At 41.8% G+C, this 25,499-nt stretch overlaps 3 protein-coding genes across 3 annotated transcripts; 1 reads left to right on the top strand and 2 right to left on the bottom strand.

Moving 5' to 3' along the window:
• The first annotated feature begins 111 nt into the window (after positions 1-111).
• Positions 112-1,918, top strand: LOC123316074 (transmembrane protein 39A). Its single transcript, XM_044902010.1, has 6 exons — positions 112-515; positions 578-717; positions 769-867; positions 918-1,149; positions 1,207-1,512; positions 1,617-1,918. The coding sequence occupies exons 1-6, from the start codon at positions 222-224 to the stop codon at positions 1,851-1,853; spliced, it is 1,308 nt and encodes a 435-aa protein (XP_044757945.1). The 5' UTR covers positions 112-221; the 3' UTR covers positions 1,854-1,918.
• Positions 1,919-1,951: 33 nt separating this feature from the next.
• On the bottom strand, positions 1,952-7,356 carry LOC123316077. The gene is made up of 5 exons (XM_044902012.1): positions 7,127-7,356; positions 4,755-5,074; positions 4,559-4,676; positions 2,266-2,449; positions 1,952-2,203 (listed from the first exon to the last, which is right to left on the bottom strand). Exons 1-5 carry the CDS (start codon positions 7,163-7,165, stop codon positions 2,010-2,012), a joined length of 855 nt encoding a protein of 284 aa, XP_044757947.1. The 5' UTR covers positions 7,166-7,356; the 3' UTR covers positions 1,952-2,009.
• Positions 7,357-8,496: 1,140 nt separating this feature from the next.
• On the bottom strand, positions 8,497-24,318 carry LOC123316080 (vacuolar protein sorting-associated protein 13A-like). The gene is made up of 33 exons (XM_044902016.1): positions 24,148-24,318; positions 23,624-24,021; positions 22,822-23,018; positions 22,065-22,513; positions 21,889-22,009; positions 21,502-21,830; positions 21,199-21,380; positions 20,860-21,141; positions 20,194-20,475; positions 20,004-20,136; positions 19,453-19,689; positions 19,167-19,309; positions 18,812-19,115; positions 18,235-18,414; positions 17,991-18,180; positions 17,810-17,937; positions 17,245-17,759; positions 15,681-16,990; positions 14,990-15,422; positions 14,650-14,932; positions 14,391-14,593; positions 13,792-14,335; positions 13,443-13,738; positions 13,091-13,271; positions 12,766-13,040; positions 11,762-12,653; positions 11,340-11,521; positions 11,121-11,286; positions 10,527-10,797; positions 10,284-10,474; positions 9,823-9,965; positions 8,828-8,954; positions 8,497-8,721 (listed from the first exon to the last, which is right to left on the bottom strand). Exons 1-33 carry the CDS (start codon positions 24,301-24,303, stop codon positions 8,590-8,592), a joined length of 9,855 nt encoding a protein of 3,284 aa, XP_044757951.1. The 5' UTR covers positions 24,304-24,318; the 3' UTR covers positions 8,497-8,589.
• Between the last annotated feature and the right edge of the window lie 1,181 nt (positions 24,319-25,499).

Here is a 25,499-nt window from a genome sequence, read left to right as displayed (position 1 = left end):
TGTCACAGGGTAATCTTAATCTGTGCTCCGAAAATTCACAGAAAAAAATTCATGGAGGATCTCCATGGCCAAGATCAAGAAATGAATTCAATTCTATGATCCTCTAAAGGATCTGTCAAACCAAACCTAACCTCATCAAAATGTAATCAAAAACATGAAAAAAGTGTAGAAAGGAATTCAATTTCATTTAAGTTATCTTATAAGTCTAGTTCAAATAAAAAATGCCAAATAACCGAAGACTGCCTCGAAATATTCGTAATGTAGACCCCTCCATGATCCCTGGTTTTATAGGGGAAAATAGATATGCTTCCTTAGGGTCCAAACCACCTACTGTCCCTCCGCTGGAGCAGCCGTCTGCACCGAAACATTTTCCTTCTCCTAATATCCCGATAGATGGAGACCTCTTTTTCGAATTCCTTGTGTTTTTTTTCAGCGGAGTATCCATGGCTTTACAATTCCTACATCTGTACCACACCGTCTGGTGGACTCCAAATTCTCATATAAGTCAAGCAGTGGTTAGTGTTCAATGAATTTTTGAAAAATTTCAATAAATTTATCCATATCTGTCTCATTTCAGAACTATTACCTTATCGACATAAATTTAGTTGCATTTGTGATTGTCCTTCTCTCAAGACGCTTGATATACCTGATCGGTACTAAAATTATCGATATTTTGGCACCGCCTAAGTATCAAAATTTGGTTAATTTTCTGTACAGGTTAGTTTGGAGTAGCAAGTTTGGAAAATGTTCTAACCGTTTGTTTTGTAGGTCTTTCTTAGCTTTTGCATTGTTCATCCTTCTGGGCACTTGTACTTACCATGTAGTTCAGAATAATCTATTTATGAATGTATTCTATTTGGGTTATCCGTAAGTGTATTATTATATTATTTTCGAGTTGTAAGTTATGCTTATTTTAGAATCTCTGTTTATTTCGTGCTGTTTGGTTTCAAAACGACGCCATTCTTCGAACTTGTGGATTGCGATGAAGCAACCACCCCACCTCTGCATGCTTGTACATCAGTAGCTGGGGATATAAGACAGGAAGTTGATAAATTGAAGAGCAATTTCAACAGTAGATTGAAGCAAATATTATTCAGTTCAGTACTCAACGCTTACTATGCAGGCTTTGTACCATGTTGTTTCGCACAGGTCAGTGAATTCCACTAGCAATATTTAGTTTTAGATACATTTTCGTTCATCTTTTAGAATTATCTTCATTACGACATATATTGGGCAACGCAGCACACAATTTTCATTTTGCTGAGCTGTTTTGTAGCTTATTGTTGCCAAATATTGCATCCCAGATACTGCGATGTGCTCCACAGGTCTGCCCTCCATTTGGGCACCTGGATCAAGGTCGAAACTCGTAATATAATGCCTGTGAATAACAAGTGGAACGAGGAAACGTTGTTTCCTTACGGCGCCCTAGTGAGGCATGGAAAAGACATGTATCGTGCCCAGGGGGAGTGCAATTCTTGCGAACCGAGCGATACCTCTAATTTGAGATTTTATGTGAGTCCCATGATTTTAAACCTTCCACGAATAACGATTTTTGCATAAAAATTAAATTTCGCTTAGTTTAATCGTGAAGGAATTCAGTAGCGAATTTTTTTCAGGCACTCTTCAAAAATCCATCGATCATACTGAAATATCTCCTTTTGGTACACGGTTTAATGGTCTTATGGCAGCTTTATCTGGTTTATGTTACCGTATTCTGGCATAACACGATGTCGTTAGCGTTCATGATGTTTTTCAACTATTATTTCTTGTACAAAGTTTTGAGAGATTATTTCGTATGTTCAAATATTTATAAGGAGGAAAGATTGACGCATGAGAGATCTCGTAGCAAGTAATTATACCTTGTAATATGTATTTTCTAGTGGAACTGAAAAAATATATATACATTGATTTTTCTGTATATCGTTGCTTCAACCACACAAAAAAAACAAAATTATCAACAATGGTTTAATAATTCGAGGGTCTTAAAAATTATGGCAATTTCTTATATTCTACTGACTTATGGGTCTATATTGAATTTTTTTTCCTTGGTTCGGAATCTGCTCTTTCCTCCCCTGGATCTGTGGGGGGAGATCCTCCTCTTCCTCAACTTTATCACATGGGTTGCCAGACTCGTAACTGTATTCTCTTTTAACACCGTCTGGGTCTACGTAACCGTATTTTCCACGAATCACACAGTCGATACCTGAAATACGAGTTGTTCCATAAAGAATTTGTCGTGTAAGATGCGCCATTTCTATTACTCACCTATGTTCTCTTCCTTGAATGTACCATCGTCGTTTTCAAATCCCCAAGTTATGCTTCCGTCAGCGTTATCTGTCCTATATTTGCGCAAAATTTGACTCACTGATTTACGTGGTCTGGTTTCTTCATCTTCAACAGGTCTTGAGGCTATCCTTTGCTGTGGCCTAATTTGTTGTTGTGGTTGTCTCTGGAAAAAAATTATCGTGCGAATAGTTTTGACGCCAATTTTGCTAATATTATCAACCACCATCCAGAATATGTATCGCATGAAGCTCTACGATGAAGTTGACCTTTGAGAAAGCCAAAAGTCAGTAAAAAATTCGTCAAGATCGAACGGTTGCTTCTAGATCGCTGTGGTTCTCAGATTTTATACTAGAAGAGTTGCTTCTTCTGAATGTGTATCACTTTCAGATCTGTGATGATTTTTCTGGAAGATAAGCCACTCTAAAGGTGACCTTCGAAAACTCCCCAAAAAGATGGGGTCAGTTAAAAATTCGTCAAGACCGAACGGTTGCTTCTAGATCGCTGTGGTTCTCAGATTTTATACTAGAAGAGTTGCTTCTTCTGAATGTGTATCACTTTCAGATCTGTGATGATTTTTCTGGAAGATAATCCATTCTGAAAGTGACCTTCGAAAACTCCCCAAAAAGATGGGGTTAGTTAAAAATTTGTCAAGACCGAACGGTTGCTTCTAGATCGCTGTGGTTCTCAGATTTCATACTAGAAGAGTTGCTTCTTCTGAATGTGTATCACTTTCAGATCTGTGATGATTTTTCTGGAAGATAATCCACTCTAAAGGTGACCTTCGAAAACTCCCCAAAAAGATGGGGTCAGTTAAAAATTTGTCAAGACCGAACGGTTGCTTCTAGATCGCTGTGGTTCTCAGATTTTAAACTAGAAGAGTTGCTTCTTCTGAATGTGTATCACTTTCAGATCTGTGATGATTTTTCTGGAAGATAATCCACTCTCAAAGTGACCTTCGAAAACTCCCCAAAAAGATGGGGTCAGTTAAAAATTCGTCAAGACCGAACGGTTGCTTCTAGATCGCTGTGGTTCTCAGATTTTATACTAGAAGAGTTGCTTCTTTTGAATGTGTATCACTTTCAGATCTGTGTGATTTTTCTGGAAGATAATCCACTCTAAAGGTGACCTTCGAAAAATTCCCAAAAAGATGGGGTTAGTTAAAAATTCGTCAAGACCGAACGGTTGCTTCTAGATCGCTGTGGTTCTCAGATTTTATACTAGAAGAGTTGCTTCTTCTGAATGTGTATCACTTTCAGATCTGTGATGACTTTTCTGGAAGATAATCCTCTCGAAAGGTGACCTTCGAAAACTCCCCAAAAAGATGGGGTCAGTTAAAAATTCGTCAAGACCGAACGGTTTCTTCTAGATCGCTGTGGTTCTCAGATTTTATACTAGAAGAGTTGCTTCTTCTGAATGTGTATCACTTTCAGATCTGTGATGATTTTTCTGGAAGATAAGCCACTCTAAAGGTGACCTTCGGAAACTCCCCAAAAAGATGGGGTCAGTTAAAAATTCGTCAAGACCGAACGGTTGCTTCTAGATCGCTGTGGTTGTCAGATTTCATACTAGAAGAGTTGCTTCTTCTGAATGTGTATCACTTTCCGATCTGTGATGATTTTTCTGGAAGATAATCCACTCTAAAGGTGACCTTCGAAAACTCCCCAAAAAGATGGGGTCAGTTAAAAATTCGTCAAGACCGAACGGTTGCTTCTAGATCGCTGTGGTTCTCAGATTTTATACTAGAAGAGTTGCTTCTTCTGAATGTGTATCACTTTCAGATCTGTGATTTTTTTTTTGGAATATAAGCCACTCTAAAGGTGACTTTCGAAAACTCCCCAAAAAGATGGGGTCAGTTAAAAATTCGTCAAGATCGAACGGTTGCTTCAAGATCGCTGTGGTTCTCAGATTTTATACTAGAAGAGTTGCTTCTTCGGAATGTGTATCACTTTCCGATCTGTGATGATTTTTCTGGAAGATAAGCCACTCTAAAGGTGACCTTCGAGATCGCTGTGGCAAGAAGAGTAGCTTTTTTAGAATGTGTGTGTAACATTAAAGAAATTTTGACGTCTTCTGTCATGATATCTCGACCATCAAAGCCACATAATCTAATTCATTCATGGTGTTTGATGTGACCTTGAGCATCGACATGGGCGTAACATTCGCCTGGGCATTCACGATTGAAAATCGCCAGTGACGTGTCGTTTTCGCATATTTCAGGTTTTTTTTGGCGTAAACTTCGGATATGGTCCTATAGGCACATTTGAAGTCTTACCTGGGGTACTCTGGCTTGCTGGGGTTCTCTGTATTCCTGCTGCCTAGCTACTGGCCTGGGCGAAGGCCTTTCTGCCGGATAATTGTCGCGTACATCTTGCCTCAATAACGGAAGCGGTCTGAAATCGTACAACAAGGTGGTTAACGGAAATCTTCACAATTTTTAAGGTTACGTTTTTAAGTCTGATCCTTCCCACCTTTCCGGTCTGAATTGAATCGATTGCGCCGGTCTAGCGGTGGCGTGTTCCTCCTCCTCGGCCTGCCTGACGGCCGTGTGCAGGGCCGACAGGCCCAATTTGTTGACCTCGTCGTCGAAGTTCGACTGTTCCTCGCTCTCCTCGATCACCGGTCTGACCGTTTGGTTGGGCCTCCTAGGCCTTTGGGAGATCTGAGGTTGGGGTTCTTGTTGCAGCAGACGTCCCTGACGGTATTGGATCTGTCTGGATTGCGGTACCAGGACCGCGCCAGGTATGCTGGGCCTAGGCGGTAGCTGTGCGTTTATTTGACTCACGCCGACCTAAAGGGAGCAAAATGAGGATTATTAGTTCAATCTGAAGGGTTTACAATCAAAAAGCTGCCGATATGCGAATTTGTGTTGATATTGTTTGGATTAAAACCCTTCATATGTTTACTCTAAGTTCAGTTTTTCCACTGATGGTAGGTTCAGTCTCACTCTATCGCCATTTACTATTTTGTCTGAGTAAAATATCGTGTAACCTTCCTCTTAAAACACTATGTTCGTGATAGAATCAATTATCTGGGAGTCACTAGTAGAAATGTCAACCAGGTCAAGGTCATTAACATATATCTCATCTTTAAAACATAAACGCCACTAGATTATCAGATAAACCACGCCTTCTCCTAATCTCCAGTAAAAATCAATGAAAATGAAGGATTAGAGTTGCCTCGTATCGAGACTGGGGAATTTTTCAAAACTAATTACCAGCTAATTGACTGCATGCGCCTGTCAAGGTGACATTCTCCGCGATTTGTCGTCCAGCGGACACTAGATTCGAAACCTTGAAGTTGTAACTGTACCCGGAGACAACCCGACTGTACCAGTGAACTCTGACTGTATCGGTGAACCAAAGATAGGTGTGGGTGTTAGAACAGTTTATCAAATTATGGGTAGACAGGCTACCAGACATATTTGAAAATTCCGCTAGGCATACAATGACCTGAACACGACAAGACCCAAGATCAACATGATATTTGATAGTAGAGGAATTAGATTCAGTACCAATAAGTAGATTGTCAAGACCAAAGGGTGGTCTGCTCATTCATCAATATTGGCAGCGGATTTGTATGAATTTTGTTGGATAAACAAAACTTTCTGACGTAAATACGCCGATTACTGAGACTTTTACATAGAACGAACAACATACCGCTGATATAAAACCAAAAAATGTTTTGACAAGCGTCATAACCTCACATTTTCGTACTATGTGTCAAATTTCCATGGCCAACCGAGTTCTTTTACAAAAATGAATGGATTATACGCTCAATACATCGTTTGACATATCTGGTGGTGTTTCTGATCGATTTCCAAAGAAGTACTCGTTCACGGGTCAGTTCTTCTGAAAGCATCGCCGTAAATGGTCGCAAACGCGTCATAGGCGTCCACACCCGAAGGGCATCTAATGAAAATATCATATTTAATTAAGTAGTACGTTGACTTTTACGTAACGACCGCGTTTCGATATGCTTTCTCGGTAAACGTTCCAATTTACGGTCGAATTTTGGTTTTATAACGCGCCGAGGCGTTTTCTTCATACGATCAGGTCCGTACAACGCAAATATGTTAATAACTACTACTGGTATAGATTGCGAAATCGTAAAATGACTTAATTGAGGCGTTGCATCATCAGGATTGACAACTATTTTGCTTTGTTGGGTATGCTAGGTGTCTTATAACGTACCGTAGGTTAGTACAGGGGCAGATCTCAAAGAATTACGTTTAGGGCAGATAAAAACAGCGTAAAATCGTCAAGACTGAATTTTTTCCTACTTCAAACAATAACAAACATCAACCTTAATTCATCACTTTACTTATGAAACAATCAATGACTGTTTATCATTTCAAGATGAGTCCTAAGTTGAAATAAGGTGAATATGAGTCTGCTCTGCAAATGTCAGATCAATTATTATTGACGAAAAAATTATCCTTAATAGAAAGCCAATCTCACTGTAGGAGCATTATGATTTTTATCAATTCATTATAGTAGTAACTTTCCAAAGAGAAACGTAAATGATCGAAAGCTTTATGTAAATTATCATAAACACAAAGAACAAATTTTTTTTCTATTTCAAATTGAGTAACTTTTAATAGTGAAACTGAGGAGTCTGTAGGGTGGTGGATACTTGAGTTTTTCAACCCCTTCTTTTTTTACCAGAAGTGGACAGACCTTAAAAATTTCATAGCCAAACATTCACTTCAAAAATTGAGTAGTCAACTACCGAAACCTTGATTTTTCCGTAAAATCAACGAATGAAAATCACTCGACGTTTGGTATAATTAAAAATTTTCACGCCATCTCCTTTCCGCACCTTTACTAGGGATAAAACTCACCACGGCAATAAAACAAGCTATCGCACAACACACTCTCATCTTGACGTCGAATATATCGATTTAAAAAAATAATAAAAAACGAAAAACTATTGTGACATGTTACACTTTTGAAGGCTGTGTGAAAACTGGTTCGAATATTTTGTTAAAAAGAATATATATGTACCGCACCCCACTCGCTTTATCGAGTCTTGCTGGTAGGACCAAGCCTATCTCTTGCAGTCTTGCTGCAAACTTTCACAGCCTGCTCAAGACGTAGACCGTCGACTAGGTAAATCTTCGCTTTCAGCTTCACTATCTTCGTTTTCATCTCGATCTTGACCTAGTGCAAGTGTTCAACCGCTACATTATCTCTATTTTATCAACAAAAAAAAAGATCTCCCTAAACAAGCAACGTTTTTTCAATTTTTTCAATAATCAATATTCGAAAGTGAAAATGAAGATATATTTCTTTCGAAGGAGTGTTCTTAGGTAACATTGACTCGTGAATTGTTACGGTTCTGGATTTTATTATACTGGATTTCCCATAATTTCTCATAGCATCAAAGCATTTATGTAATGAAAACTAGTGCAATATGGGTGCAATATACCTTAATCGGTATTGGAGATTTCCTTGAATTTTATGGAGTACCCAGAAAGAAGTGAAGATTTTTTATTTAACTCTCCAACACCTGGCAATTTTGATAAATCAAAATTATGCAGTTCAAACAAATAACTTCGAAATATGTAGCCATTTCAGGTCTTCAATGTCATTCTGGACCAGTTTCTGCCGCAAAAATAGAAGTGAACTTATCTGCGAATTAACATACATTTCCATAAGGATGGAAAGAGTCTCATCATTTATTCACAATGGGTCATTATTCATTGGCATTTAAAGGAGAGGTCCACTTTCACTCTTACCAGTCTGAAGCACCGGTTGAATGATTATCGAAGAATTGTACTTGATACAATCATTATATCACAATATGTGTTATTCCAGTTTGATAAATTCCGAAGAAAGTTATTCAATGAGCTATTGCCCATGGCGATGCGATCTAAATTGGGCAGAATTTTGGCACGCTTACCTGGTTTCTCGGAATCCGTTGAAACTGCCACCGATATTCCCTCGAACTCAAAACGCTGGAATTCGAACTTAACCTAGCGAAAAATCTAAAATAAAATAATTTTTTTGAAAGATGCATAGAAATAAATCGAAAAATTTCTATTCGCCTTTATGGCCATAGAAGTCGAGAAATTTCTATGCGCCTGTATGGCCATAGATTTCGAAAATTTTCTATGGACTTTCGAAATCACTTCAAACCACAGAGTGAATCAGGGTCAATGTCAACTTTTTTCGGCGGGAAAATTTCCGTTATGGAACCTGGAAATGAATCTACAAGAATTCGGGTATTTAATTCAACATCCGCATCACATAAAATATATATCATAATCTCACTAGTACAACCATTTTATAATAAATTTATCAATTATTTGTCAGTGACAGTCCATGACTTATCTTCCATGCTGAGTATGATAGCTTGTTCTATTTTTTCTCTGAGCCAGATCAGTGCTTCTCTATCACCGTGTATTTTCAATTCCTCGGAAACCCTGTGCTTGTTCTGAAAATGAATATTTATTAGTGGAATACGAAGCTGAAAACTTTCAACAAAAAGTCGAAACTACTGGGATAAAATTGTGAAAAGGCTCGGAAATGTTCATTATTACCGGTCTAAGTGTGAGGATCATCTCAGCATCCACAACTTGGGGCATGCTCACTATGTCATCTAGTTCAATGGTCCATTCTATTTCCCATGGCCCCCACAATCTACACTTGTTAATTTTTACCAGATGTCTGAAAAAATCAATTCAGTGCTATTTGTATGTGAATTTATGTTATTGCTGTGGTAAGTAAAGATTCCACTGATTAATCTTTAATTCTTCTATCAGGACTAAACTAATTTTTTGCATACGGTTATAAGGGATGTGTGGCCAAGTTTTAAGCTACTTTTCAACCCCCATCAAGGACGAGGAGGGCTGAAGAATTGATGCATTTTTTGTGTGTTTCACTGCAGCGAATCCAACAGTGACGATTAATCAAGAAAGTTGAGGAAAGTTTAAATAAATCATACTCATTTCCTTCGTACTCGTAGACCAGAAAAGTACCGTGCCCATTCTTAATTTATTAGCCGTGAACCGTTCCCAGCTAGAAGAATAACGCAGTTACTGTCCAACAATGGTCTAGTCAACCGAGTGGAAAACCTATCGAGAGCGCTGAGATAAAACAAACAATAGGCTCGAAATCTGCCGATGATATTTGCGATTTGAATTCAATGCAAATAAACTTTCCTTTAGTTGAAAAAATATCGGAATGAGTTACAAAACGACCACTGAAGCAACAAGGAAAAATGTCATCAGTTGCAAATCATTTTTTTGATCGATTAAGAAAGGTGAACAAACATAGAAAAATTTTCAGGCTAATTGGTAAGAAAAGTGTGAATATGTCCAGCGTAACAAGCCACGAAAGGAATTGGACCGACAGAAAACTACCTTCAAAATAAACCATAGAGAACAAGCTGTCAAACAGGAGAGCATCTCTGGGCGATACTCATCAGTACCGGCATAACCCGTTCAGAAGTAGATTTTTCTTTAAATTTATTCTATTCCCTCACTTTTCGTCCTTATCCTGTTGAATAGAAAAATGCATTGATCGAAGTACTTACTGTAAGGAAAGGATCAATATGGATTTTCCAATTTTGTCTACAGCCCCATGCGCCCAGTAGCTGTCATGGCTGAATCTGGAATTGGCCATTGTTTCCAGAAGGAATTGGCCTAAAGATTCGTACGTTGACATCGGTCTCAATCCCTGTGAAATAGCTGTTATTTATACAGTGTTTTCCAACAAAGGGGTCAATGCTGAATCGAACGTTTTTAGCTGACTGTAGTCCAAAGTATGTTGTTTTTTTTTATGAAATATCACCATGGTAACAGGTTTAACATTACCATGGCAACAGGTTTAACATTACCATGACAACAAGTTTGACATTACCATGGCAACAGGTTTAACATTACCATGGCAACAGGTTTGACATTACCATGGCAACAGGTTTGACAGACGTCGCCCAAACAACCGCCGCAGCATGTCATCATCGACCCCTGTCGGATTAAAACAGTGAAAACTTACAGTATGCATGTTCCTGTATCTGGTGAGTCTCTGATGGATCCTGATGGGCTCTCCGAGAATCGAAGCCCTCTTCAATGCCTCCCTAGCGAGCTCCACGCAGTCCGTCTTCTCGTCAGGATGCCTAGTCACCAGCGACAGCAAAACCTTCCCAGTGGTACGGAAGAACATCTCGCCGTCGTTGCCTATTCCCACTGAAAACCGACAATCAGCGATCCACCCCGATGAACCCGTCCACAAACTCACCGTTTTGACCCCTCACGATCAACTGATTGAGGGCTATCGGAACCCCAGAGTGGAAATTCCTGCAGGAAGCCGTGATGCTCCTCGGTATAACGTCGGATTTTTGGTAGGATCCGTGCCTGCGTATTCGTTGGATGCAATCGATGCTTTGGTTCGCGAAAATATCGGTCACGCTCTGTTCCAAGGCGGCCGGGGACATGTTGACGTGCCCGAGGAGGAAGCGGGACCCCTGGTACAGTATCGAGGCCATCTGGGCCGGGTCGCAAGGGCTGTTCTGCAAGGCAACATAGATCTTTTCATGAAGAAACGCTGGTATTCGCGAAAATTCGAAAGCTAAACCACTTAATTCTGTTGAGGACATAAGAACTACCGGTTATACGAACTACAAGGCGTTTCACCTACGAAGCATTAGAACTATCGGTTATTGCAACTACCAGTTTTCAGAACTACCGCTCATTCGAACTACTGCCTGTTATAGAAATATGTAATAAGTTGTTTTTGATTGATTCGTGGAGCTTTCTCAAATGATCAAGTCCTGAATGAGCTGATAGTGATCGTGTTGTCGAGTATTCTATATTTTTCCCTCTGTGTACTCACTGCTATGTCCGCGAAGGATTGGATCGCGAAGGTGTTGACCAGAACTTGCAGCCCCAGGACGTGGGAATAATATTGCTGGAGGAACTGCGTTATTATCTTCTGGACGACGTTCCCAAGGACGTCCCAGAAGGAGTCGACGACGTTGAATTCTTCGATCGAGGAAATCCTGCAATTTCGAACGTGTTCTTAAAGGGTTCCGGAAATTTTCCGCCATCTTACTTGTGATAAACTCCCTCTTGCGGCATGTAGGGTGAGATGTTGAGGGGAAAGAGGAAGTTTAGGAGTTTGTTGAAGTGGACGTTGCTGATCACCACACCGATTTGGCTCCTGTTGGCTATGTTCAACTTGACGTTGAAACCGTTCAGTTGGAAGTTTTCTACGATCGAGTACTGGTTGAATTTCTGAAAAGAAACCGGTTTGGCGCTTGAGTGTGTTAAAAACGCCACTGTAACTTTGAATTTGATCGATTTTAAAAATATACCGCGTGTTTTTCACGTCACCAAGTCCCAGTTGCAGAGCCTCCATTAAAATTTAATGCCCCATTAAAATTTTAAACTTTTTTGGAGCGAATAACTGAGGATTTTAACACTTTCCTTTCCTGCAACTGGATATTAGTGTTTATACCAAGACTCTTCACCCACCTTTACTTTGAAACCATCCACTGGACCATGGATCGAGGCCATATCACTAGCGTAGGTATGTTCGTCGTCTTCAGCGAATTTTCGACCAAAACCGATGAGTCGGTTAAGGTCAGTCAAGAGGTCGCTTTCGACGTTCAGATGAAAATCACCCAGAGTAACCTTAACGTATCTGTAAATACTGCAGTTAAGCGTGACAGTCTTAGAAATGGCAACGTCCAAGAAGGGATCGTAGCTCTTCAGCGCCAAGCTTGGCAGAGGCTGCAAAACTATAGTGTTGCTATCTTTATTGTCGATCTGCAAAGCGTGAACCTTCAAATTGTAATATTGCTCCCTGTTTCCCCTCCTCAGGTGGAAGTAAACGGCGGGGTTGTAGGTCCGGCGGAGCTCAGCGAAGAACGGTTTGAGCATGAACATCTTCTCGAAGTCTATGTGGATGTAGTCCTTCAATTGACACTTTTTGTATTGCAACTTGTACTTGTCCTCGATCCAGGAGGCTAACTCCAGCGTTAAAGTCTTCCATTTGTGACCCACGTTGACCTCCCAAACGGCTGGCATGTCCGACAGAGCCAGATATACTTTTTCCTTCTTGGAGTACTCGGAGGTAAACACGGAGAGGCCGAAAGAGGACATGGAGAGGAGCAGTTCCATGTTGCACTTTTCCTCGAAAACTGTCTTTAGGACGTGGTTGTATATCCTGAACTCTTGCGTGAAGAGCAGCGTCCTCTGGTAGCCGTTTCTGTAGCACAGCCAGTATATGACCACTTTGTCCTTTCGAACTTTTTTGTTTAACGTGGTTCTGACGCTGTCAGAGCTGTCAGAGTCCTCACTAGAAGACAGCGTGGTCGTTGTCGACGGTGTTACGCTGTGGAAACGAATCCTTTCCTCTCCAAACCTGTAAAACGTGAAATACCTAACCTAAAAATCTTCCCAAGAAACCAATGAAAGTGGGATAACCAGATCTATATACCACGTCTTCAAGTTCTTCCTTATACAAACTGACTCACCCATCTTTGAACGTATCCAGAGGAAAACCAGAACCTTTGTTATTGTAAACGTTCCAAACCAACCGTCTTAACCTTGTGGGATCATCCCAAGTGTAAAGCAGAGAATGATATGGACTCAGCAGAGTGACTTGGCTCTGGTCTTTCTGCTGAATCTTCAGGAACAGATCGGAACAGTAATTCTGCACCAAAACCGGGGCGTCCCCAGGTGTGAAATCGTAAAAAATGATCTTGAAGGAATCTGACGTACCCCCAGTCACCTCAACCGTTATAGCACCCTGCAAACGGAGATTTAGGAAAGGGTGGGTTTGGTTTTTCGTAGACTTACACCCTTATCCATCCTCAGTACCGTTTTGTGGTTCGTCGAGATGAAGAATGGCTGGGAAATCACTTTGCTCTGCCTGTATTTGACGTACATCTGCATGGATGAGGTTTCCGGCCAGAAAGTGACAGTTTGCTGCGGCGCAATGTCATTCCACAGGTCGGTTTTTTCGTTTTCCTCCATTATCCTGGAGTATAAACAAAGAAACAGAACTGTGAGAGGTTTTATCTCGTCTAGAAGCACATTAAATTGAATATAAAGGGGACACACACTGACCCTTGTGGAACCCCCAGTTCAATCTGCCCCGATTCCGGTAATTTCAGCTGAAATCAATAGAATTAGTCCAGTATTTACTCACCTTAAGTGTTTGTTCGTCTCGTTTCTGATGAGGAAACTCGGAAGCAAGGTGACAACCTTGGTGAGTCTGGGACACATCTTGCTGAGCGTTATGGTGAGGAAAAAGAGGTACTTCTTCTTCCTCTCGTTGTCTTTACACACCACCAGACCGGTGGTGCCAGCGCACTCTAGACCGAATTCGTTGGACCAGTTGGAATCGTAAACTTTGACGCTCAGGGTTTGTCTCCCATGACGCTTGTAGGTGAATAGAAGTATGTCGTTAGGGTTGCTCTCCATGACCGTGTTACTTGCAGAAGCCTGTCAAAACGTAGTTTGAGAAGGACCTAAAAGTTTTCGCCGCAATAACTTACCTTCATCTTCAAAGGCAACCCAGTCTTGTTCACGATCCAGTAAGAGGTGTATATGAAAATTTGACAGCTCCTCTCCCTTTCGGCCCTGACGTTGAGGGCCAGCAGTTTGTTGCTGGTCGACGTGGAGGAGGTCAACACGAAGAACTTCTCGTCCAAGTGCGTGGTCAAAGTAAAGAATCCAACCCAAGTCTCCGAGCCCCATTTTACGTTGACGAACAATTTCTGATCGTTCGAGATGTCCAGGTTGTAGATACTGCTCTTTTCCCCAGGTTCGATCTTGGTGTTTTGCTTGGAGACGTCGCTGGTGATCGTGATGGCGTAGGGGAGGTAGTTGTTGATGACCAGGGGCGGTAGGAGGGTTATTATATAGTTTGGCAACTGCGGAAGGTTCGATTTGTGCAACTGCAAGTTCTTCCCCATCGATATCCTCAAAGCGAATACTTCGGATTTGTCGGAGTCCTTCTTCTTGCAGATGAGGTTGTAGGGCGAGTCTAATTCTGAGGTTAGGTCTTTCCACCAGATCCCCGAAGATGCATAGTTGCCCCTTGAACAGAAAAGACCCATGAAGGAGGACCAAACAAGTATCTCCTAATACTCACTCTGCATAAGCTGGTTGAATGAACAACTTGCAGTAACAAGCGATGAACAAGGGCACATTGAACTCTTCGTGCGGTTCCAAAATGGCGATTCTCATGGTGGTTTCGAAGGGATTCGTCATATCACCCACAGGCTCCAGATTCAACTGCTGTAGTATCGAGGGTTGGTACAGAATATTGATGGCGTAGCAAGTTTCGTTCTTAATCTGAAAAAATTCTTGTGTCACCGTGTCGTCTTTGTTGAAGCCTTCTTCAGACTTACGTTCAAGGGTGAGCCAACTGTTAAACTCCTCCCGTTTTTGCCCACGGTGTGTTTGGCCACCAGGTGAAACTCCTGGTTCATATGAGCCTCGGGGTGTAGCTTGAGCAGCTTCGTCCAGTTACTCTTGGAGCAGTTGGTCTGCAAGAGCAAGAAGTTGGGGACGTATATCTTGAGGAAATGCTTGTTCATCCTCTCGTACAGCTCGCTGGTCGACTCTTGCGGGAACTGGAGGGTGGATATGGTTTTGAAATCGTAACCTGTTTCGAACTGCACGTCGCTATTGCTGAAAATAGAGTATATCCAGACGTTTGCCTCTTCTTCTAAGTGTAACATCTCTTACCTTTCTTTGTCGTTATTCTGGTCGTTGTTAAACGCCGAAAAGTTACTCTTAACCGGGCTGTTTGGCGCTGAATCGATATTCTCGAAAGTCTTGGCGCAAATCAAAAAGTCCTCATCTTCTTTGTCGTCGAAAGTTCGTTTTTCGTAAAGTTCGATCCTCGATTTAGGTCCTATGTCGTTCACCAGGTGTATAGCGTTCCTGTCGTTGGCAATGGAGAGGGTCTTGGTGGAGTAGAGGGTGAACATGTCTTTTAACAGTTTGAGAACGGTGGGGGTGAGGGTGATGTTCAGAACTTCCTTGGAATCGACCAGGAAGTATAGGGCTTTCTTGTAATTTAGGTCTTCTTCTGGCTCTGGTGATTTGAGCTCATTGTCTGTGTCTTCGCTTTCGCTGGATTGCTGGCAGTCGCTGTCTTCTTCTTCGTTCCAGTCGCCTTCATTAAAACACTTTGTGAGATTACGAATGTATAGTTACAACAAGTTAAGAAGCAAGAAAACCGAGTAAGTGTCGGAATATTTCAATGAGAACTTCAATAGAAATTCAACAATGATAACTAGCGCCAGTATATCCAGAAAAGTCGTTCTCACAGTCACGGGAATTTTCGCTATTAATAATTGGCGTCAGTGACCAGGATATCCGCTTACAATTACTTCCAATTACTTGGCGTTCTTTTGATTTATCTCTAACTCACCTGTGAACAAGTCTGAAATGGCAGCTGCTAGCTTCTCCATAGTACCTTCCTCATTTTCAGAATCCGAATCATCCAAGAACGTCGACAGACTATTTTTAACCCTCCTGTTATTCCGATTCGGGAAATTATTGATGGGCTCCAGGTACATCATATCATCCCCCGAATCCTCATCCTCAGTCGTGGTGCAAGAAGCTTTGGTCTTCGGAACCCTCTTCCTCTTCTTCCCTTCTTCACTGTTCAACATGGGTAGGGCTTTATCCTGAAACACTTTAATCAGCACATCCCAAGGCTTGTACTCGCCCTCATCTATGACCACAGGGTCTATCAGAGGCTCCCAACACTGCAATTTCTCGTTGAAATAATTAGCCTGCAACGTCACCTCGCAGGTGCAATTCAGAATCTCCGACCAGTTGTAAACGCTGGCCTCTATAGAAGATTTGATGAGCAGGGCTTGGATTTCCTCCATTTCGAAGATGACCACTATCTCGAACCTTGGAATGACGAACACCTCGTGGACGTTGCCTCTCTTGGTGAGGATGTCGTTGCTATCGGAATATTTCAAGACGTAGTCGTTGAGTTTCTTGGGTTCCCAGAGGTCTTCGATCTCTTCGTTGGAGGAGTTCTCCCTGCGCATTTTGAGGTTGTTCATCTCCTCCAGGGGTACCTTGAAGTGTTCGCAGATATCGTTGAGGATGTCGTTCAGGGAGTGAACTACCGCGCTGCAAATCTGGACGTAGATGGAGGAGATGGAGGCTGAGATAGAGGTTCCTTTGTCTTCCGAGTAATTCTTACAGAGTTCAATGTCGCAGTGTCTCAGCAAGACGTAAGGGTCCAAATAGTGGACCCCAAGGTCGTAGAAGAGGGTGTGAAGACCTGATAACGAAACGGCGAAATTCAGACGGTTGGCATGGCGAGAATAATCAGCCAAGACCTCGCATTTGGTCACGAAGTACCTCTTGGTGTTCGATGTGGACTCCACGAAGAACACCAGTTCGGGTTTGTTCAGTCTGAAGGAGACTGTGAGACCTCTGCACGCTGGTACTTTGGCGTCTGGTTCGGGAGAGATTTCAGCTTCGTAACCGTGGTTCACGAAGCCCAGATCGATGTCCTTGGGTAGACATTCCAAGACGAACATGGCGAGTTTCTCGCAGAAGGGTATGGACAGGTTGAGACCCAGCCTGCCGACGATGATATCCATCGACTTATCCCTGTTCTTGTTCTGGTGGAAGGTTATGTCGATTATTGGCGGTTTGTTCACGGTGATATTGCAGTTGTTGTTCTTGTTCTCGTCGATGGGCGATTGCAGTATGCTGCAACAATACAATCACATGAAATTTCCCCACAAACTAGTGAACTCAACACTCAAATTCGCAAAATTATCGTCTTTTATGATAATCAGGTCGCTTTTAAATGATTTTCAGAGAAAATTGTGTTTGAAAACCCAAAAACGTCAAGTATCAAACGTCAACTGTCAAACGTCAACTGTCAACTGTCAAACGTCAAATGTCAACTGTCAAACGTCAACTGTCAAACCTTTCATCATTTTTCGAACGTCAAAACTCACCTTCTGTCATACGAGTTGGAATTAGGCCCTATCTCGGTGACGGTGACGCTATCCACCGACAGCTTCCCATCCAGGCTGCCGTCGGTGTAAGACACGGAGTTCAAGCCGAGATCGCAGATTTCCAGCTTGCACATGCCGTGGTTCAGGTCCCTCATCGGCGAACTGAGCAGTTCTCCGGAGTCGAAGAACAGCGACAACTTCAGTCCGTCCATGGCGAACTTAGCGACGACGTTTCTCTGTCTGGGTTCGCAGAAGAAGGCCTCTAGGTTCTTGACCGTCTCGTCGTTGTCCTGAAGACGATCGTCGGCCTCCGTCGAAACCGGTAGCAGATCGATTATGCGTCCTTCTCCGATGTTCTCGGTGTAGATGGACAGGATGGTGTTGAGGTCTTTTTGGCCCAGAGTGATCTCTATGATGTCGATTACGCCGTCTATCTCCCAGGTTTTCTGACGCGTTTTCTCGTTGGTGAACTTCTTGATGTCCACGTTGAGTTGGAAGGGTTCGATCAGAGATTCCTGACAGAAAACATTCTGTACAATACGTTCTGAACTCATCATTTACTTACTTGCATCTGTAGGGCGGATAATAAAGACATAACCCCTCTAGATACAGTGATGTCACTCCATTTCAACAAGATATTCTCCACAATATCACTGGGTCCTTCTTTGAAAAAATTCTCTACGTGAAAATCTCCTAAAAAAACTTCAAACTTCTAAACACCGTCAATCTTAAGTTTCCCAACTTACCAGTGTCGATAACCAGCACATTTGGCGATGAGGATTTTTGAGGAAAAAGAAAAATGGGTCCACAAAGGTTGAGCGATAGTTGCACCCTACTGCTAGTCTGAAAACTCTTGGTTGCATTGGCAACGGCTTTTTTCAGGTACAAAAGTAGCCTATTCACGTAGACCAAAGCTTCCAAATTGACTATGAATCTCTACGAACCCAAAAACTGTTTTATCTCGAAATTATTCCTATCGTTTGAGCTTACCTGAACCTGCACTATCAGTTTGTACAGAAACGTGAAGTGAAGTTGCCCCAGGTGAAATTTGAAACTGCCATCCGTGAAATTATCTTCTCTTCCTGGAGATATATCGTGAGCATTTTTGAAATTTGACGCGTGCCTCACGTATTTCATCTCGAACACTTTGTCTTCCTCTGTGTACAGAATCTGTTTGGATAATAATGATTTAATAATTCACCTGTTCCAGTCACAGGAATAAGTTCCAGTCACAATAATAAGTGGCGACAGGGACCAGGACATCCGGTTACCGGAATTGGTACCAGTGGCTTTTAAATTCGGCGTCAGTGACCGGAGATTCTTTCAAAAGAATTGTTGCTAATTTAAACAATCCAAAAATCGATGCCGAGAATTTTTTCAGTCAAAATGGTGCAAATAACACCTCAAAGCGTTCTCACAAATGAGCGTCGATATCAATAACATATGACCAAGAATTATATCAAGAGGAACTATTATCAGCCTACAGAAAATATACTAACATAAATTGGCGCCGGTTACCAGGACCATCGAATAGAGCGAAGTGGTATCTGAATGAAGCGATACTCACCTTATTATACAGGGTGATTTCCGACAGATGTTCAACCAGAATTTTGCTGAGGAAAGACCTAAAAACGAACCGTTCGTTGGCCCTGAACAGAAAGTCCATCTCAAGCCCAGACAACGTGATATTGATTATGTCGAAATCCGAATCACACACTCTGACGTTGACGTCCATCAGTCTTGCAGAATGGGAGAATTTTATAGATCCAGGTGGAACGGGCACGTTGGTATGGTTGTGCAGCGAATTTTTTATGCTCGCGTAAATACCGGTAAGTGTGCTCTGGAAATTTGGCGGTAAGAGAGGCCTCATCCTGTCAAAATTAAAGGTATTATGAATGCCTTTTCGAGGTTGGAGAACTTACTTGTCGCTGAAGTATTTCGAGTATTTTATCAGTGTGTGTATGGATTCTTGGTGTAATAGGATGTTGACATTTCCAAAGTCGGCCACTAGGGATGTTTCAACCCCATGGAAATGACTCCAGAAGTCTGGACAACCTGCGGAGACCTGGAAGGTAGTGGTTGAGAAGGGCTCTGACGTTTCTCATAAATTATTTTTCGATGGGAGTCGATGTCAACAGGTTATGGCACAAGGTAAACCTTGTTTCATTCCATTCAAACATCAACTCCCAACGAAAAATACCATCTCACCTTCCTATACAAAACTGTGATGATGTCGATGTTCGACGGTAGGGGGCTGTAGAGGAGGTCCAAATATTGGCCGCTAGAGGTCGTGTGCATTTTATCCGTCAACAGAATCGTGTTGACGGACAGTTGGTAAGCCGGACCGTAGGTCATAAGGGCCAAATCCATGGTTATAAGTCCCGCCCGAAGGACCAAGTATTGGCGATCGACCGTATCGCTGGATTTAGAGAAGACGACGCATATCTGTAACGAAAAAGGCTCTGAGACGCTCTTTAAACTCTCAAATACTGAGTGAAAGTTAAATTAGTAACAATTGTTGCTTCTAGACAAGACCAACCCACATTAACCGTCCTAATGGCAAAGAAAAACCCTTCGACGACTATCAAAATTATATGTTCGAGGCCAAAAACACTCTTCTTTGCTCTATGAATATCAACCCTGACCTTGATCGGTTTTAACCTCGCTTTTTTCAAATATTCTTGGACTTTTACGACCTGACTCTAAATCCCTTCTCGGTGCTTACAAAATTAGTGTATAGTGTTCCCCGAGACACTCACCTCGTTGATGATGAACCTACAGAGTGTGTCGATATTGTTGTTCGGGGAGATGTTATCTTCCAGACCTGGTAGATCCACAACTCTCGCCCAACTCTCGTGGTTCTGTTCCTTCGTTCGATCTTCTACAGAACTCCTGGACTCATGAAAGGATTATACCAATTCGCTTGGCAGGATTTACAAAAACTCTTACCTGTTAACATTTTGTGCAACTTTATTGTGCTTGTCCGCTTTACTCTTCCTCCTGGTGTTCATAGAATGTTCCTGTATGGTAACCTTGTCTTGAACGCTGCTCAAATAGTCGTTGGAATGAATGGACTCCACCCGGTCCAACACATCCAAGAATCGAACCTTCGAAGTCACTCGTTCAACATCTCTGAGTGGCCCCAATACGCCCAAGTAGTTCAAGATTATCCCAATCTTCCTCTCCGACACGTTAAGTTTGAAATTGGAGAAGTTCACGCTGAACTTGAAGCTAAAAACACGATACAAACATCATCGCACCAAGAAGTTAACGATTTAGGGAGTTCCCCAGGACTCAGTTATAGGACTCATGGTATTCCACACTTCACAAATTTTCATCGAATTCACGATCAATTCGTGGAAATAAGAGCCTATATTGGGGTCCCTCAGGGCTCAGTTATAGGACTCTTGGTATTCCACCCAAATTTTCATCGAATTCACGACCAATTCGTGGAAATAAGAGCCTTATTGGGGTCCCTCAGGGCTCAGTTATAGGACTCTTGGTATTCCAAAACAAAAATTTTCATCGAATTCACGACCAATTCGTGGAAATGAGAGCCTATATTGGAGTCCCTCAGGGCTCAGTTATGGGACACATGGAATTGTATATACTTGCTTCGGTATCGTCTTCAACGACTGCACGCAGTAGGCCGTGGTTGCGCTAAAGCCACATTTAGGAACTATGTGTAGATCGGAATCGTTTTCGTCTTTGGCTTCGCGCCAGTTATCGCTACTATCACAGAGGAGTACTTGTATATCGCTAGATTCTATGGTGAGTTTCGTGTACAGCTGTTCCTCCAGCTCCATCTGGGTCGCGCATTCGTCTATCTCCGTTTTCTGGCAGATTTCGGTGAGGACCAAGTGTTTTCCGAGGTCCACGATCAGCAGATTGTCGCAGCTGAAATTGCACTTTCTCATTTCGTACCGGAAAAATTTTAGATTGTTTTAAGCTCACCCTAGGTAATCTCCGTTGTCCGGGACAACGAGGAACGGTATTTTAACGTTGAATTCCATCTCCCAGTTGTCCCTGAGTTTCTGTTCGAGAAGAGCGTAGAACGAAGACAACAATTTGGGTATGTCCATAACGTCTCCGAGGTAATCACTGTCCAGAAAACTCCAGAGGCAGTCGAGAGAATACTGGAATTCAAAAACTTATTGCCACCAAGATCGATAGCTTCAAACTTGCGACTTGTGGCATGTCCACAACAAAGTTTTACCCACACACAAACACACTGGACAAATGGTTATTTTCTCCTACCTCGTGATAGACCATCTCGACGGAATCCATGTTGACCCTGAGCTTGTGCGACGCCTTAGATTCGCCGGGTAGCTTGGCGAAATCCACCCTTAAGAAATAGGCAGGACTAGTGCTCAGATGCTCGGAGGAGGCCAGTGTCACCAACTTGCCACCATCCGTGTTACCCTCCAAGATGAAGCCTTCGACTTTGAGGTTGACGTTGTAGAGGTTATCGGTGAAATTTGGCACCCATGTTAAATTGGCCTGGGTAGCAGTCAGCACAGCCACTTCCCTGTGTCCATCCAGGAGCGTAGCGCTTAGGTTTCCTATGCGGAAGTTGATTTTGTGATCTGAAAAAAAAAATGTGGTCTTCATCTTTTGGTGGGGGGTAAAATGGTAAACTCCTACCTATTTCTGGGCGATCTTCTGGGGATTTATTGAAGAATCCAATCTTCTCGCACAGTATCAAACGTTCTGGCGAAGGTAGCATGGACCAGAAGTTCTTCTCTCCAATGCTGGTCGATTTCATCTGAAATTCGCGTAAAATTCACTAGATCCCCTTGGACCTTCAATGACCCACTCACCAGAAGCCTGGAGTGTTGTCTGGCTATGACCACGTTCAAAACCGACAGCCGATCCTCGTGCTTCTGTAGATCCAGTTTCAGCTCAGTGTCGTTGGGATTCTGTATGATCTGCTTGTAGGTGTCGACGTATTGTCTGTAGATCTCTCTGGTCCTCTTGATCGAGGACCACTTGTAGGGCTTCACCCTCTGCTCTAGAACGGCATTGTGGGCGTATCTCCACCAAGCCTTCTTGTTCACCGAGATCCTTTCCTTGGGCCTCGTGCCCAAGAACTCCCAGCTCAGGTGCATCCTTTTAAGGGAGTCAGCGGTGGAGCAGATAGAGTCGTACTGCTTCTTGCTCATCTGCAAGAGGCAGTCTTGGATGTTGAAGTCTCCTACGATTTTTTGGATGTTTCCAGTCGTCGATTTGTCCATCGTGATTTTGAACTTGCAGTTGGTCGGTCTCAGTACTGAGGGGAGAAATGAAATGAATAAATTGTGTTATATTTGGATTAAAAAGGCGAAATCAAATCATGTATACAAGATCACCGAAGAAAACTGACTCTGAGTGAAGTTAAATATTCAAATGAGAACTCTTCTTTATGTTTTTGTTCGTTTTTTTCTTTTTATCTTTAATTTTTTTCGTTTTGTGTTTGTTTCTTCTACTTTTTATTTTTTTCTCTCATTTTGTTCACCAGGATTAATTGTGAACACGATGGCTACGGCTATTTCTGTCAGAATTCAAAGTCCAGGTGTCGGAAAATATGCTTGTACTTACGGAAATCGAATTTTTCGTTGACGAAAGAGTAGAGTTGGACGCTGCACACCATTGCGTTTTTCCATGTATAATATTCGGATGGGAATTCCCATTTTTTTATATTGACACCCTGGTTCCAATAGACGGACATGCAATCGATTTTTATCAGGTAGAAATTCTTATCTTTTTTACTGTCGTTGGGTGCACTTTTCCATTTACTGAAACAGTTCGGCTTATTTTTCATTTCTGACAATTTTCTTAGATTATAAATGATAATTAAGTGGGAAAAACTAAGTTTCTTTTACCCTGCATCAATGAAATGTTGGTGAATCAAAAATTCAGAAGAATCACATACGTTGAATCGTTGACATACACTCTAACCTAACCTAACCGATATTTTGATAGATTAATCAGTCTAACCTAAGCTAACCTGACCCTGATTTTGACAGATTAATCAGTCTAACCTAATCTAACCTGACCCTGATTTTGACAGATTAATCAGTCTAACCTAACCTAACCGATATTTTGACAGGTTAATCAGTCTAACCTAACCTAACCTAAGATTTTGACAGATTAATCAGTCTAACCTAACCTGACGGATATTTTGACAGATAAATCAGTGTATCCTAACCTAACCTAACCGATATTTTGGCAGATTAATCACTCTAACCTAACCTAACCTAACCGAGATTTTGACAGATTAATCAGTCTAACCTAACCTAACCGTTATTTTGACAGATTGATCAGTCTAACCTAACCTAACCGATATTTTGACAGATTGATCACTGAAGCCCCATAGAAAATGTATGTTTTCTTTCATTACCTGTTTGTGGTCTCTGCCGTGATACTTTCTATGGTTATCCCCGCCGCCAGAGGATACACGCAGCTAACCTTGTCCTCGTACCGGATATGCACCCTCGAGATATTCAATTGCAGGTTGTTCAAGATGTTGGAGACCAAATGCTCGGAAAACGAGGAAGGGCCGCCTATGAAGTGACTCTCGGAGTCCAGATCGGCCAAGACCTTCCTCTTCTGTGCCCTCCGCAGCATTTTGTCCTTCTCCTCGTCGTAAAGGTTCCCGTTGACGACCGGATTCGCCAGTATGAAGACGTCTTCGACGTTTATCACGGTCGTGCTGTCCCATATGGTGGTCCATGGTATCTGTATCGAGAGTTTTCCGATCGTGCCTGCTATCACTTCGATAGGGAGCTTCAGATCGTACTGAAACACAGAAAGAATCAAATTTCTATGCCTACTACGTAAATTTTCGGATTTTGATCGAAAAATATCATTCATTCTGTTTTTCATGCTGGAAATCACAAGTTAGTTACATTTCTTTGAACATACCAACGCTTCTGGTTTGAGTTTGAGATCTGTGAGTTGGACAAGTCCAGAGAAGATTCCAACGTTGAGATTTTCTGTGTCTAAGTCAACCACGTATTTTCCTAAAAGCTGGTTAAGAATTCTTGCTACTGCTCCTTCTAACATCTGGAAACAAGACATGTCTAAACACCACACACGAGGACTGTGCCTCCAAGATTGAAAAGAAGGTTGAAGTTGATCCCTCGATATTTTTTTTGTGTTGACTTGATCAATATGTTAAAACTTACTGCGTCTTCAATATCCTACGACCTTATCCCGAATGCAATATTAAAAAGTGGCGATTTTAACCCCACATTCCAAACACTTCCGACAACATTCCATGCTTATAATCTCTGCTTATAACAGACGTACATTAGCTAGATGGAAATCGTAAATTTAGAGTTTCCAGAAATCTCACATGGTGAATTATCCCGAATGTCACCTCCAGTCGAACTGAGCCGTAAAGAACATATGATCGTATTGATTGGAGGATTTGGGGGAGGTTCGGCACCTAGGGGTTGGCAACCCTGAGACAGCATCGGCCGCCTCCGAGGATCAATAATGGATGGGGGGAATCTTTCGGCTACGTGGGAGCGATGAAAATTAAAGTTTGACGGCGAACTTCGACGTCTATATTTGGAATTCGGCGTTTTTTCGAAGTTAGGAACGTGATAGGTTTCGGGGAAATGTTCGATATCAATTGCTTATTGATGATTCGTATCTTCGAAGTTTTAGGTTTCGTTCCATCGATGAATTCCATTTATTTGATAATCATATCATTTTATCTCGCCATGGATTGCAAAACGAAGTTAAAAAAATACGATTATCAGAAAAAAATTAAGAAGATTTATTAAATTTAAAAAAAAATACGTCTTCGGACAGAACTCGAACCTACGAACTCTAGATTACCAGCTGAGTGCTTTACAACTGAGCTACTCGATCCTGTTTGTGCCTAAGATGACCGACACCGAAATTTTTTATACAAAGTTCTCAGGAAGGACCTACAACCCCGTCATCTGAAAAATGAAACAAAACCTAAACATGACTGGAAAATTAATGGTTCAGTGCATCAGAGTCATGATTAGCTGCATCAGATCACTTGAAAAAAGTGTAGAAAATTGAGGGTGCTTATGTTGACAAAGTACTATTATTATTAACCTATTTAACCCCATTTTTACGAAGATTGTTGGAGGGTAGGACCAATAAGAAGATTGTGATGACCATTGCGAATAAATTTGTGAATGATTTAGACAAATTCCATCTCGCCATAGATTGCGAAACGAATATAAAAAAAATAACGAAGAATTATTAATTTTTGGAAAAAATCTCTACCACTG

This window comes from Coccinella septempunctata, chromosome 6, assembly GCF_907165205.1.
Source record: "Coccinella septempunctata chromosome 6, icCocSept1.1, whole genome shotgun sequence".
Lineage (NCBI taxonomy): Eukaryota > Metazoa > Arthropoda > Insecta > Coleoptera > Coccinellidae > Coccinella > Coccinella septempunctata.
The sequence above is the reverse complement of the archived record's forward strand: the minus strand, read 5'-3'. Positions and strand labels throughout refer to the sequence as shown.

Bases quoted from the DNA above. Each gene is read 5' to 3' on its own strand.
- LOC123316074 (XM_044902010.1), top strand. From the start codon at position 222: ATGCCAAATAACCGAAGACTGCCTCGAAATATTCGTAATGTAGACCCC. The intron at 718-768 runs GTTAGTTTGGAG...TTTGTTTTGTAG, and splicing joins TTGGTTAATTTTCTGTACAG to GTCTTTCTTAGCTTTTGCAT. The intron at 1,150-1,206 runs GTCAGTGAATTC...TTCATCTTTTAG, and splicing joins TACCATGTTGTTTCGCACAG to AATTATCTTCATTACGACAT.
- LOC123316077 (XM_044902012.1), bottom strand. From the start codon at position 7,165: ATGAGAGTGTGTTGTGCGATAGCTTGTTTTATTGCCGTG. The intron at 5,075-7,126 runs GTGAGTTTTATC...TGCTCCCTTTAG, and splicing joins TAGCTTGTTTTATTGCCGTG to GTCGGCGTGAGTCAAATAAA. The intron at 2,204-2,265 runs GTGAGTAATAGA...CTCGTATTTCAG, and splicing joins ATTCAAGGAAGAGAACATAG to GTATCGACTGTGTGATTCGT.
- LOC123316080 (XM_044902016.1), bottom strand. From the start codon at position 24,303: ATGTCTTGTTTCCAGATGTTAGAAGGAGCAGTAGCAAGAATTCTTAAC. The intron at 17,760-17,809 runs GTAAGTAAATGA...GTTTTCTGTCAG, and splicing joins TATCCGCCCTACAGATGCAA to GAATCTCTGATCGAACCCTT. The intron at 11,522-11,761 runs GTGGGTGAAGAG...GTTTCTTTTCAG, and splicing joins TGGATGGTTTCAAAGTAAAG to AAATTCAACCAGTACTCGAT.